At 37.5% G+C, this 13,436-nt stretch overlaps 1 protein-coding gene across 1 annotated transcript in view; it reads left to right on the top strand.

Annotated features, from left to right (window-relative positions):
• Positions 1 to 13,436, top strand: part of dnah5 (dynein, axonemal, heavy chain 5) — a gene marked incomplete at its 5' end in the record, with an annotated part of 169,651 nt that overhangs the window by 27,754 nt on the left and 128,461 nt on the right. The window contains 5 exons of the mRNA XM_084435539.1: positions 3,835 to 4,050; positions 6,816 to 6,923; positions 7,008 to 7,093; positions 7,560 to 7,881; positions 8,184 to 8,390. Of these exons, the coding sequence (XP_084291665.1) occupies positions 3,835 to 4,050; positions 6,816 to 6,923; positions 7,008 to 7,093; positions 7,560 to 7,881; positions 8,184 to 8,390 (939 nt within the window). The remainder of the gene's footprint in view (positions 1 to 3,834; positions 4,051 to 6,815; positions 6,924 to 7,007; positions 7,094 to 7,559; positions 7,882 to 8,183; positions 8,391 to 13,436) is intronic.

Raw genomic sequence — 13,436 nt, 5'->3', positions numbered from 1 at the left:
GGGGCACCTCTTGCTAAACCCCTGGAGGATGGAACCCCCCTGGTGGAATGAGCCCTAACTCCTAGTGGCAAAACTTGACCGCCTGCCTCATCGGCTAGAGCAATAGCTTCCCACACCAAGTATGACATTGTTTGCTTTGTGGCGGCCATCCCCACCCCAAAACTATCTTCAGAGTCAGAAGCTTGTAAGGTGCTAACTTTAGTGGTTCAAAAAGGGGTCTCAACTAGCCCCTCAAGGACTATGGCAAAGTCCCTGAAGGGATCTTTGCTCTAACAGGAGGCCTCAGCCACTTCACTCACCAGCGGGTGCTTCCCAACCGGAGCCCCATCAATCCGGGCATGGCAAGCCGATATGGCGGCCACAAATACCTTGAGAGTAGCGGGGCATGCTAATAATTTTTCCTGCAGAAACTCCAGCACTGAAACAATCTGGCAGTGCACTGGGTCTGCACGGCATGCAGTATACCACCTTTCAAAGACACCCCATGTAACGGCATAGATCCTTCTAATGGAGGGAGCCCTAGTATTTAGAATAGTCTGTACAACATCAGCTGGAAGCCCAACATCCCTCATTTGGTCCCCCTCAGGTGCCAAATTTGAAGGTTCCAAAGCTCGGGCTGGGGATGAAATATTGTCCCCTGTGCTGAGAAAAAAAGGTCTCTCCTGTTTGGAATCGCAGAGGGCGAGCTGGGGAGGAGGGATATTATCTCTGAGGACCAAATGCTGGTCGGCCAACAAGGAGCCATGAATAAGAGGCAAGACCCTTTGTTGATTTGTTAGTTTATTAAGATTAAAATCTAGAAGTCAAAATCTTCGGAATTACGTCTATCTAATGTCCATTTCTGGTAACTCTGCAAATAAAGTTACAGAGTTGTATTGGCTTTACAAGGTCATGACAATGAAGTTGAGTCCCAACCCCAGAGATACAAGATGAGCAAGGACGACATCCAATGTCAAAGCGTAAGCTCTTGAGACTGGGCCAAAATCAGCCAGTTGTCCATGTTATTTAAAATGCGGTTGCCCTGGAGTCGCAACAGAGCCAGAGCTGAATCCATGCATGTTGTGTATATGTGTGGGGTGACAAGACTAGGCCGAATGGAAGAACCCGTTATTGATCCCCAAAAGCAAACCTCAGGAACTTCCTGTGTTGTGGCAGAACTTCTATGTTAAAATATGCGTCCTTGAGGTTGATTGTGACAAACCAATGTTTGTGTTGAGTTTGAGACACAATTATTTTTTTAACTATAAACATTTTGAATGTTCCGAGAGAACGGTTCAGACCGCAAAGGTCTAGAATTGGACGCAATCTCCATCTTTTTTGGAAACCAGGAAAAAGTGGCTGTAATAACCTGACTGTCTGTCTGGGAGGGGAACATGTTACAGTGGGGAGAAGAAGTATTTGATACCCTGCCGATTTTGCAGGTTTTCCCACTTACAAAGCATGTAGAAGTCTGTAATTTTTCTTCAACTGTGAGTGACGGAATCTAAAACAAAAATCCAGAAAATCACATTGTATGATTTTTAAGTAATTAATTTGCATTTTATTACATGACATAAGTATTTGATACATCCGAAAAGCAGAACTTAATATTTGGTACAGAAACCTTTGTTTGCAATTACAGAGATCATACGTTTCCTGTAGTTCTTGACCAGGTTTGCACACACTGCAGCAGGGATTTTGGCCCACTCGTCCATACAGACCTTCTCCAGATCCTTCAGGTTTCAGGGCTGTCACTGGGCAATACGGACTTTCAGCTCCCTCCAAAGATTTTCTATTGGGTTCAGGTCTGGAGACTGGCTAGGCCACTCCAGGACCTTGAGATGCTTCTTACGGAGCCACTCCTTAGTTGCCCTGGCTGTGTGTTTCGGGTCGTTGTCATGCTGGAAGACCCAGCCACGAACCATCTTCAATGCTCTTACTGAGGGAAGGAGGTTGTTGGCCAAGATCTCGCGATACATGGCCCCATCCATCCTCCCCTCAATATGGTGCAGTCGTCCTGTCCCCTTTGCAGAAAAGCATCCCCAAAGAATGATGTTTCCACCTCCATGCTTCACGGTTGGGATGGTGTTCTTGGGGTTGTACTCATCCTTCTTCTTCCTCCAAACACGGCGAATGGAGTTTAGACCAAAAAGCTAAATTTTTGTCTCATCAGACCACATGACCTTCTCCCATTCCTCCTCTGGATCATCCAGATGGTCATTGGCAAACTTCAGACGGGCCTGGATATGCGCTGGCTTGAGCAGGGGGACCTTGCGTGTGTTGCAGGATTTTAATCCATGACGGCATAGTGTGTTACTAATGGTTTTCTTTGAGACTGTGGTCCCAGCTCTCTTCAGGTCATTGACCAGGTCCTGCCGTGTAGTTCTGGGCTGATCCCTCACCTTCCTCATGATCATTGATGCCCCACGAGGTGAGATCTTGCATGGTGCCCCAGACCGAGGGAGATTGACCGTCATCTTGAACTTCCTCCATTTTCTAATAATTGCACCAACAGTTGTTGCCTTCTCACCAAGGTGCTTGCCTATTGTCCTGTAGCCCATCCCAGCCTTGTGCAGGTCTACAATTTATCCCTGATGTCCTTACACAGCTCTCTGGTCTTGGCCATTGTGGAGAGGTTGGAGTCTGTTTGATTGAGTGTGTGGACAGGTGTCTTTTATACGGGTAACAAGTTCAAACAGGTGCAGTTAATACAGGTAATGAGTGGAGAACAGGAGGGCTTCTTAAAGAAAAATTAAACAGGTCTGTGAGAGCCGGAATTCTTACTGGTTGGTAGGTGATCAAATACTTATGTCATGCAATAAAATGCAAATTAATTATTTAAAAATCATACAATGTGATTTTCTGGATTTTTGTTTTAGATTCCGTCTCTCACAGTTGAAGTGTACCTATGATCAAAATTGCAGACCTCTACATAGGCAAAATCGGCAGTGTATGAAATACTTGTTCTCCCCACTGTATATGCCCCCTTTGTCCAGCAGAGTTTGCAGTTCTTGTATCAGCAAGTGCTCTTGTTCTGGTTTCACAGCAGTGGAGACCACAGCGTTGAAATGCGGAGGACGGTGCACAAACTGTATTCTGTAGCCTTTGGCTACGGTTCTCAAAGCCCAAGGACATATGTTTGGCAGTAGGTTCCACACTGCCAACTTCTCAGAAAGGTGCACTAATTTTGATGCAGCATCTGGTGACGCAATGTCTTGTGACGGAACGTCTTGTGACACAGTGTGATGCAACGTCTTGAAGGGGGAATGTTAAATATCCTAAATATGTCCTGGGGAATGGCAGGAAACAACTGAATATTAAACATTTTTAATATTAAACATATTACTCTTTCTTTTGTGGCCAGTCTAGCTGTAATCTGGCCACTGCATGAGTGACCACCTCAAGCAACTCCTCATGTGCTTTGTCATCACGGGAGGAGCACTCGGATGGCTATTTTGACATTTAATACCTCAGCCAAACCGACTCGCGATATGCGAGATGAGCGTGAAGCACTTTAACAGAGAACAACTCACAGTGTTCACACTCGCCATGCTCAAACACTCAAAGCAGAGCTCATGCTTATCATAATCAGAGATGGGCCGTGAACACGGAGGCACGCATCTCCTGATTGTTTGCGACTTGTTTTCCCATAGCGCTAACTCAGCGCAGCATTGAGTGTAGCTTTTGAAAGGGAACACAAAGGGTACTCAAAAGTAGTGATTCATTTTCTTTTGGAATGGGTAATGGAAAAGTAGTTGAAAATATTGATTTATTGAATTTATTGATTGTTGTTTTAGAAAAAAGGTGTCTAAATGAATAAAATATAAACACAAATATTTGTGTTCAATATTTCAGGAATACCAGAAGTATTTCCAAAAAACCAAGCAGAAGCTAGAGGAGAATCCATCGGAGCGCCAGTTTGACTTTAGCGAGATGTACATCTTTGGCAAGTTTGACACGTTTCAGCGACGGATGAACAAAATCCTAAACATGTTTAACACCATTACCACCTACAATGCCCTGCAGGACTCCAAAATTGAGGGACTGGAAACCATGGCAACCAGATTTCAGGTATCATGACTATGACATAGTAATCTGTTTTTTCTATTTTTAGGTTTGCAACGAAAACAAAAGAACATACCCAGAAATTAGTGTAATTACTGAATTAAGGATATGTTGTCTTCTTTAATGGCATATAAATGTTGAATTTGGATGAGGCATTTGTCAGTGAACTAAACGAACTGTATAACCTGAGATTTAATTAAAGGTAGTCAAACACCTCATTCTGTGCAGCCACTGTAAGATATTCCCAAGAACTATATTATACACAATAGGGGCTATAATTAGACTTTATTAAGATGATTGCAATGTGCTGTTCAAAATGGTGATGTGTAAGTCTCCTAGGGTGAATATTGTTAAAGTGAGACACTTTTGAATAATTTGCAATTTGCCATTGCTGTAGTTTTCCAATGATTACATCTATGTAATTCCATAATAGTTTAGTATGAACTTAATTCAGATTTCCAGTATGGGGAGATTATACACATAAGGATAAATAACTGCTTCTCATATATATATATATATATATATATTAAAAAAAATCATCAATTGTGATCAAGTTTGATTCAATAAGCATTCTCTTTTACTGTAATTGTTAACATAAGTGGTATTTGTTAGCATTGTTAACATAAGTGGTATTTGTTCTCTCTGCTGCCTCTTGTGGACAGACTGCAGATATGCAGACAAAATGGGAGGTAACTGTGAAGGAATAACTTATTTTTAATGTAGTGCATGTCTCATTATGAAGTGTTAACCAGTATGGGTTGGGAACTAAAGCCATAACTTGAACTTAAAAGTAGAAACTGCCCTTTCACAATGATCTGACATCAGTATTGTGGTTATTTTTTTATAATGATGAATTCTGTGATTTTGGCTGGCAGGCTGGTCTTGGATTTGCATGAAAGGGCAAATGTTACCTGTAGCTTTAACCTAGTATTGTCGTACTGTGAGTCCATTAACATTCATTGCATCTCTTTATTCCAGTCACAAGTTTATTTATTCACTCTAATTTTTTTGTGTCCATGGAAACAAAGTTCAGACCCAGAGGGCCCCATGCTCCTGGAGGAGAACTGAATAATTGAACAAAAGCTGATAGAGATCTATTGCTAACTCCTGTTCTTTGTGAAAGTTGACAGTCTGTAGGAGTCAATTAATATTTTACAACAAACTGCTCCTCTGGGTGTTTAAAGGTGTTCTTCTACACACAGTTGAATGTTGTTTGTAGCAAACGACTGAATATTTATCTTTCCAACTGGGAATGCTTTTGGTAAAGATCTGCTCATGGTTGTTTTATCAAGAGCCATTACAGGAATACTTCACTCAAAAATGAATATTCTGTCACCATTTAGTCCTACTTATTCTTATATTATTCTAAGCCCATACTACTTTAATTATTTTATGGAACACAGAAGACATTTTCTGGAAGACTCATGCTGCTCTTTCCTTGGCAAGGAAAGCATATTCCACGAACTATAAATTTCCATAACGGCACCATAAAAGTAGTCTAGAAGTCTTTATTGAAAATTGTGCCCTCTAAATATGTCATACAGTATATGTGACATCAATAATGCCTACGGCTTTCATGTGTCTCACACTATCACATGGCTTAAGAAGACTTGGAATTTAGCACACACTCTGAATGGACTACTTTTATAGTTCTTTTTAGTCCTTTAAGAGCTTAATAGCCACTGGATACTGGGTTTGTTTTATGAAAAAAAGCAGTATTAGCATTCAAAAATTAATTAATTAATTAATTAATAAAGTAATGACATATGGGTGAAGAAAGGATGACAGAATAACAGATTTAAGGTGAACAATTCCTATTCCATATTTTGATAATTCTATAAATAAAACATTTTATGGGCAAAGAAGAAAAAAAGGGCTAAGCCCAAAATGGCTAAACACTAAGCTTTTAATAGTCTTAACCACAAATTATTGGTCTGGAAATTAACTAATTTTAAGCAAATGCACTACTTAAAAAGCCATTGCTGACTCAAAAACATCAAAGACAGAATGAAGTTTTGGCAAAATATGGGAAGTTGTGTGTGGAGTGATGAATTACAATGAAACAAGAGTTGCATGGTGATGCTCCCGAGAAATGTCTTGCTGAGAAATATATAATAATAAATGCATCTCTAGCACAGTGAAGCAGGGAGGAAGAGGTGTCAGTGTGTAGAGAGCCTTTTTAGCTGCTGTGAAAAGTCATTTAATGCTTTGGAGAACAGGAGAATAATGGCTTGCTTCCCTCAAATGAAAAGTTGTTTTCTAAAGAGGAATGATCAACAAGACAATGCTCCAAGAAGCCACCAAGAAGTGGCTTGAGAACAAATCCATCAGGCTCATTGTTTTGGCCTGGTCAGAGTTCAGATTTGAACAATATAGTGAATATTTGGTCTCACATTAAACTCAAACAAACTGGGAGACATTTTTCAACTACTCATGAACTGTTTAAAGCCATCAACATTGAGTGGGACAACACTGAATCTTCTTCCTTTTGTAAAAAGCTGTCTGCTTTGGGGAAGGCTATTTCGTAAAGGCTAAGTATCTACAGTATTTATGCAATTCTTCCTAATTTCCCGAACAGTGATTTGTGAATAAATGGTTAATACCATTAAAAGACCACTATGTATTTATTTATTTTGTGCCATTTTTGCCTTGGCCAAGGTTTTTTTTTTTTTTTTTTTTTTTTTGGACGAAGTGTATAGGATAACATGTATAAATCAGCTGACAGCGGTTTGTTTCTTTCTTTCTGTTTATTACTAATTATGTATGTCCAGGCCATTGTGTTGACCATGAAGAAAAAGCAGTACCGTTTCCTGGACCAAAGAAGGACTGACTTTGATCAGGACTATGATGAATTTTGTAAACAAACTAGTGAACTACATGTAAGTATGTTTTTAGTTTTGTAATTTTTATTAATTTGAATTTGTATAAAACGATTCCTTATGCTCTTAAATATTTCTTTCTAGACCCAACTGAAAACGTTCATGGACAACACCTTTGACAAAATTCAAAATACTGAGCGGGCTTTATATGTGCTTAAGAAATTTGAAAGGTAATATCTTCTTTTATATATAAATCATTTAAAGGTTTGGGGTTGGTAAGATTTTTATTTTACTTTTATTTCTGTTGCTGCACTTATTTAATCAAAATGACAGTAATATTGTTAAATTGTATTGCAATTTTAAATAACTGTTTTATCCCTCTGATTAGTCCCATGATCCTTCGCACATTCTAATTTGCTGAGTTGGTGCTTATGAAACAGTTCTTATTATCACAGTTGAAAATGGTTGTGTTGCTTAATATGTTTTGTGGAAAACATGATGACATGATTTTTTTCAGGTTTCCTTGATGAAAAGTTAAAACGAACAGCATTTATTTGGAATAGAATTTTTTGGAGACAATGTCAAAAGTCTTTCATGTCAATTTTGATACATTAATATATCTTTGCTCAATGAAGTAATTCATTTATTTCAACAACAACAACAACAATTGCTGACTCATTTTTTCATATTCACCAGGCTTGGCATCCCAGACTTGGGCATCAGTGAGAAATACCAGAAGATTCTGCAAAACTTTGGCAGGGACATTGAGATGATCTCTCGAATTTACACCAAACAGAAGACAGAACCCCCCATTGCTCCAGACCTCCCTCCGATCGCGGGGAAGATCATGTGGGCTCGGCAGTTGTACAGCCGCATCCAGGAGCCCATGGATCTTTTCCAGCAGCTGCCTGGGATACTCAGCACCCCAGATGCCAAGCCCATCATTCGAAATTACAATCGGGTGGCCAAGGTCTTGCTGGAGTTTGAGGTGCTTTATCATCAGAGCTGGATGGCACAGGTCAGTTGTCTTGTCAATTCAAAGTAAGGTACTGCTGACTAGCCTACTTGATTTAGCTTTTTTGGTGCTTTGCTCATGTGCCACTTTCACTTATTGATGCCTCTGAAAAAATCATTTTCTTATCCTGTAAATGTTCATATATTTACTTTTCTTCCCTTTTTGGATTATATCTTCTTTTTATTTTTAATATTTCAAGAAATCAATTCTGATCAGCTTTTAATAAGTACACTAATACAATTAATTAAAGTTTTATCTTTATGTTATAACATAACGACCAATCATATTTATGTATCTTTCTATAGACTGAGGCAGTTAAACTGGGGCTGCAAGCCTCTTTACTGGTCAAGAGTCCAGAAACTGGGGAGCTGCATGTGAACTTTGACCCCCAGATCCTGACCCAGATTCGAGAGACAGACTGCATGCTAGGAATGGGACTTGAGATTCCACCCTTTGCAGCCATCTTGCAGCGGAAAAAGGATGTTTTCAAAAAGAACTACAATAAACTTCAGGTATCTATGTTGTATATGTATCCTTGTTGTACAACACAATGCACCACATCCACTCTTTTGTACTTTTGTTGCTATGAATTAGTGAAGAAATCAGTCAGGATTATTTCAGGATGAATTCCCTTCAGAAAACATAGCATCCCATTATAGAAAATAATAGCATCCATTACCACATCTATTAATGTTGTACACGATTAATTGCTAAAGTACCAATTAAGCCACAGCATACACAACTACGGTGCACTATTCCTCATGCTTAAAGGGATAGGTACAAAAATGAAAATTCTGTCATCATTTACTCACCCTCATATCACTCCAAACACATAAGACTTCCTTCAGTTTTGGAACACAATGACGATATTTGTAATATCGTCTTAATTTTGCCCCTCCATTGAATAAATAAATAAATAAAATAAAAATTAATAAAGACATTGTAACGGTAATCCATACGAATGAAGTGATTTAATCCAACTATTCTGAAGAGACACAGTTTGTTTAATATTCACAAATAAACGCTGATCAATGCACATACACAGAGCCAGTGTTATTCTTGTATCATTAAGATACTATTATAGTTTGTATTAATATGTTGAATTATTATTATTTTTTTATTTAATTTATTTTAATTTAATTTGTTTCAGGTTTGTTTTTTTAATATGTCCATTTTAATTTATAATTTTTTATTTCAGTAGTTTTGGTCATTTTAGTACTTCAAGTTAAACTAAATGAAAATGAGAAATGTTGCCTTGGCAACTAGTGTTACATTATACAGGGACAAGGAGAGGTGAGGAACTAATCACTAGTCTTTATTCTAAAAACACAAAAAAACAAAATAATCAAAACAGTGTGATGGCCAAGATTTATACCACACATAATTCTTATACATTCATCTTTACATTGATCAATAAATAAAAGGACATCACTATATTGGTTTGGTTTAAGATCTGTATTTGTCATTGTACTGAGTCAGTGCATGGGCTTAAAGGGATGTTTCGGAGTAATTTCAACCTAGGGTCCTTTGCACCATGACCTCAAGCCAAACACCCCCCCAGAAGCTTTTTTCCCCTTGGTCGAACATTATTAAAGTTAGAGCTTGTTTAGAGATATCAGTGCAGGCGCTAATGGATCCAAGATTGTATCTTGTAAATTACCCCACTAATAATGCCCGGAATGGTACCAAACTTCTACAGTAGTACAAATAGGTTCTGTACTCATAAAACAAGGCATTGGAAAGTTTGTAAGTACATCAGGAGTTTATTTAAATAACACTTGCCTGATGGCTTAAGCTACCGCTAACCCGGACATCGAGGTCACTTCCGTGATTTGGGAAAAGCCCGTAAAAGTCCTGGCTGAAAACTGACCATACTGTCGCAAAGTGGCCGTTCTACCACGTTGGGTTATGACTTCACGCACGTGGTGGAGTAAAAACTTCTTTTAATTAATCTGTTTGAGATCGAATTAATGCTAGTTGGTTTTTTTTGCTATAAATTACAGACATAGTATCTGAGGACTATTTCTCATTTTTCTCTGTTATTTTGCTTTATTTCCAGATTCAATCATAGGCTCGTTCTTACGTAGTAGAGTATGTTCGCACATGCGCACTCTTCAAAAGCGGTGCTTTAAATCTCTTGACAAACTAAAAGACGTAAATGACATTTGTATGCATTCTAAATAAAAGACACAGATTGTACTGAATGTTAGCTTGCTTATTTTGCTCAAGATAAGGATGTATTAAGTCCACATGTCATGCAAACTAGAAACTATGCTTCTAACCACAGGTCGAGAGCTGTCGTTCCAACCACACAACTTTGCAATGCTGTTTGCGAATGTTCATTGGAACGATCCCATACACAAAAGAAATATATTTGAAATATATTTTCAGAATATATTTTGAAATATATTTTTGTAATATATGCAAATATTCGAAATTGGCCCAATAAATATATTTTAGTTAAATATATGTAATTTTTTTAAAAAATTTTTAATATATATTTTAGTTAAATATGTGAATATATTTATGTCAATATATTTACTAACAACATATATGTTCATATATGTTTTAACTTTTGCAAATTGTTTCATTTAGTGTACTTCACTGTTGGAGTGTCACTGTTATACTTGCATCATAAATATTGTGCATATTTTCAATATTTAAATTACTTCAGGAAAGATGTCAATAAAACACAACAATAAATCTAATAATTGCACTTAGTGTTAGGTACGTGCCACCTAATATGGCCTAATAGTCCTAGGAAAGCAACTATCTGTCATTTTACATTGCAGTCATTTAAATGTAAGTACAGTATTTATTATAGCTGTGTCATAATACAGTAGTGAAATATGGTAGCCTACTGTTGTGTATAGGGGAAAAGGTAGAGGAATTACTATGATCCAAATACATTTTCGACCCTTCTTTAGCAAGCTAAACATTTTATGACCATATATTTTGTCATATATTTTACATTACATGTTATAAATGTAAATATATTTCACACTTAACATCATATATTTTTGTTATATTTCAGAATATATTTCAAAATGATAAATATAATTGAACAACAATGCAAATATATTTCAATGTATTTGGAATATATGCCACATATATTTTTGACACTTTAAAATATATTTTATTTAAAAAAAAATTCTGTATGGGATGGTTTTGGGAAACACAGACTCGTTGAACTATGCTGATAACGACGGAATTTGCGAACATAGTTGGCTAACGATGCTTTTGGGAAACGCTGCCCATATAAGCAACATCCGAACATGGTATTCTGTTCTTTATACCAATTAGGTTATTTAAAGACATCAACATCAGCATCATATACAGTATATAGACTCTGTTCTACACTGTAAAAAATTTCTAACCTCCCTAACTCAAAATTTTCTAGTGACTGATAACATCTAAATTTTTCAATTGGCCCAAGTGAAATTCTGTAAATTATAAAATTACATTTACAGATTTTCACTTGGGCCAATTGAAAAATGTAGATGTTATCAGTCACTAGAAAATTTTGAGTTAGGGAGGTTAGAATTTTTTTACAGTGTATATACTTAAGAAACTTTGAGAAGGGTCACAGGTGTGTCATAACTTCTGGAAGGACTCTTCTCATTTGGGCCGCTGTTGAATTATCTTGGAGACTATTCCTTTGGCATGGTTACATGCCTCTAATAATAATAATAAACAACCCCTGCAAGCACAATTAGATGAAACATAGCTGATATCTTTTTTTTGCCTACAAGGCTGTTTTTATTTTTCAGGACTTCACTGGAATAGAACATTAAAACTACATCCACACAGAGCACCGTTACAAGCTTCTACACATGATTCATATTTTAACATTTATTGACTAGTGGTGCTATAAATCCTAAAAAGAACAACACATGCTAAGTATGCATATGTCTTAAGTGTATAAGTAGTGTTAGTGGCCTTCATGACCTTAGACACAGTTGTCTTTACATGCCTGAATTGTCTTTGTCGAAAACATCACCAGATTCACTTGTCTGAAGAAGCCGTGCAGGCGTACTCGAAATATGTCACCACGATGCGGCGCCTCGTTCCCATTCTCTGGGAACCAGGTTACATACATATAAACATACATAAACATTGACGCCGTGTCATAGTGTTGATGCAATGGGAACGACAATACTCGCATCCCCATACTGAGAGGATGCCAGCACACAGGTTTTGGAAAGTTGCACAAGCACTGTAGTCTATTATAGGAAGGACTCACCCCAAAAGGACCGGAGACCCTGGGGCAATGTTCCCTCTAATTTTTTTCAGCACTGAGCACATTTTTTTTTTTCTGAGCGCACATTTCAGTACTGTGAGCAATTCGCAACCACACGACCTGCCGAAAATGACCACGAGCCTGCGTTAGCCATAGGGTATTCAAAGAGATGACAGCAAATGCATCAATATGTCTGCAAGGTTGATATTTATTCAATATCCTTTATAATGGTTGGACTTTGGGAACATTTTAATGATGGTGTTTTACCAGTCAGTTTAGTTGAACTTAAAGGATCTTTTGTTGATAAGGTTTCAATAAGGTTTAGATGGTTCACTGGTTATGACTGATAATGATATATATATATATATATATATATATATAATAAAAGTATCCAAGATGTTTAGTCATTTCTCAGCAGGTACAACATTTAAGTGGAACTTCATTGAAAGAAAAATGCTAATGCAGTGCTTAACAATAATTATAGGCCTATTAAATTGACATGGTGTAATTTTTCCTATAGGTAACCTATATAAACAATTTAATAACTGTGCAACAAACTAGTGCAACAAACTAGGTTACAAAACATGTAATTTGAATTTCATTGAGGATGATAGGCCTATCTGGCTATGTGGCTCATCTTGTCTGCAGGCCTATGGAAGACACATCTCTCCAAAGAACAGCATCTGAAAAACAGGTTAACCAAAAGAGAAACATCATTTCTCTTCAAAACACAAAATCATTATTACATTAAACAACTGCAAATATATTAAAACAGAATTAACCTACATAATTCAATGACTAAACATATGTCAAAATGTTGTTGCAGTAATCAAGATCACTTTGATCTATATTAGGCCTAATAGGTCTAATTAAAAATATTGGAAATAAATTTCTACCTCACATCTTCTCTCGCCTGTCTTTGTCCCCTTTCCAGTGGTTGTAGACCTTGTCAAGGTCTATAGGACCCTCTTTTTGTCTTGATTTAATTCTCATCAGTTGGTCCAAATGGAAAACTTCAAGGCGGTTGCGCGATTTTGTCTTAATGGCATTCATTAGACTGAAACCGCGTTCACAGTCGGCGCTGGATGCTTGGAATGTGCCACCAATGTCAAGAAGTTGTACCAGATCTGGAAAATGCTCACTTTTCAGCGACCAGGTTACAATCTCAGAAAATGATCTGAGCAGTCCGATTTTCCTTTTTTCATTAACCATGAACTTGAATTCGTTGTATTGTTGACAAATGCGCCCCGTGACCGCATCGTCTGCATCCTCCAGAAGCGCTTCGAACTTCTTCGCCAGACTGGTCACGTCATTCAGC

The sequence above is a fragment of the Rutilus rutilus genome, assembly GCF_951802725.1.
Source record: "Rutilus rutilus genome assembly, chromosome: 17".
NCBI classification, from domain to species: Eukaryota; Metazoa; Chordata; class Actinopteri; order Cypriniformes; family Leuciscidae; genus Rutilus; species Rutilus rutilus.
Note: the sequence above shows the minus strand (reverse complement) of the source record. Positions and strands in the feature narration are given on the sequence as shown.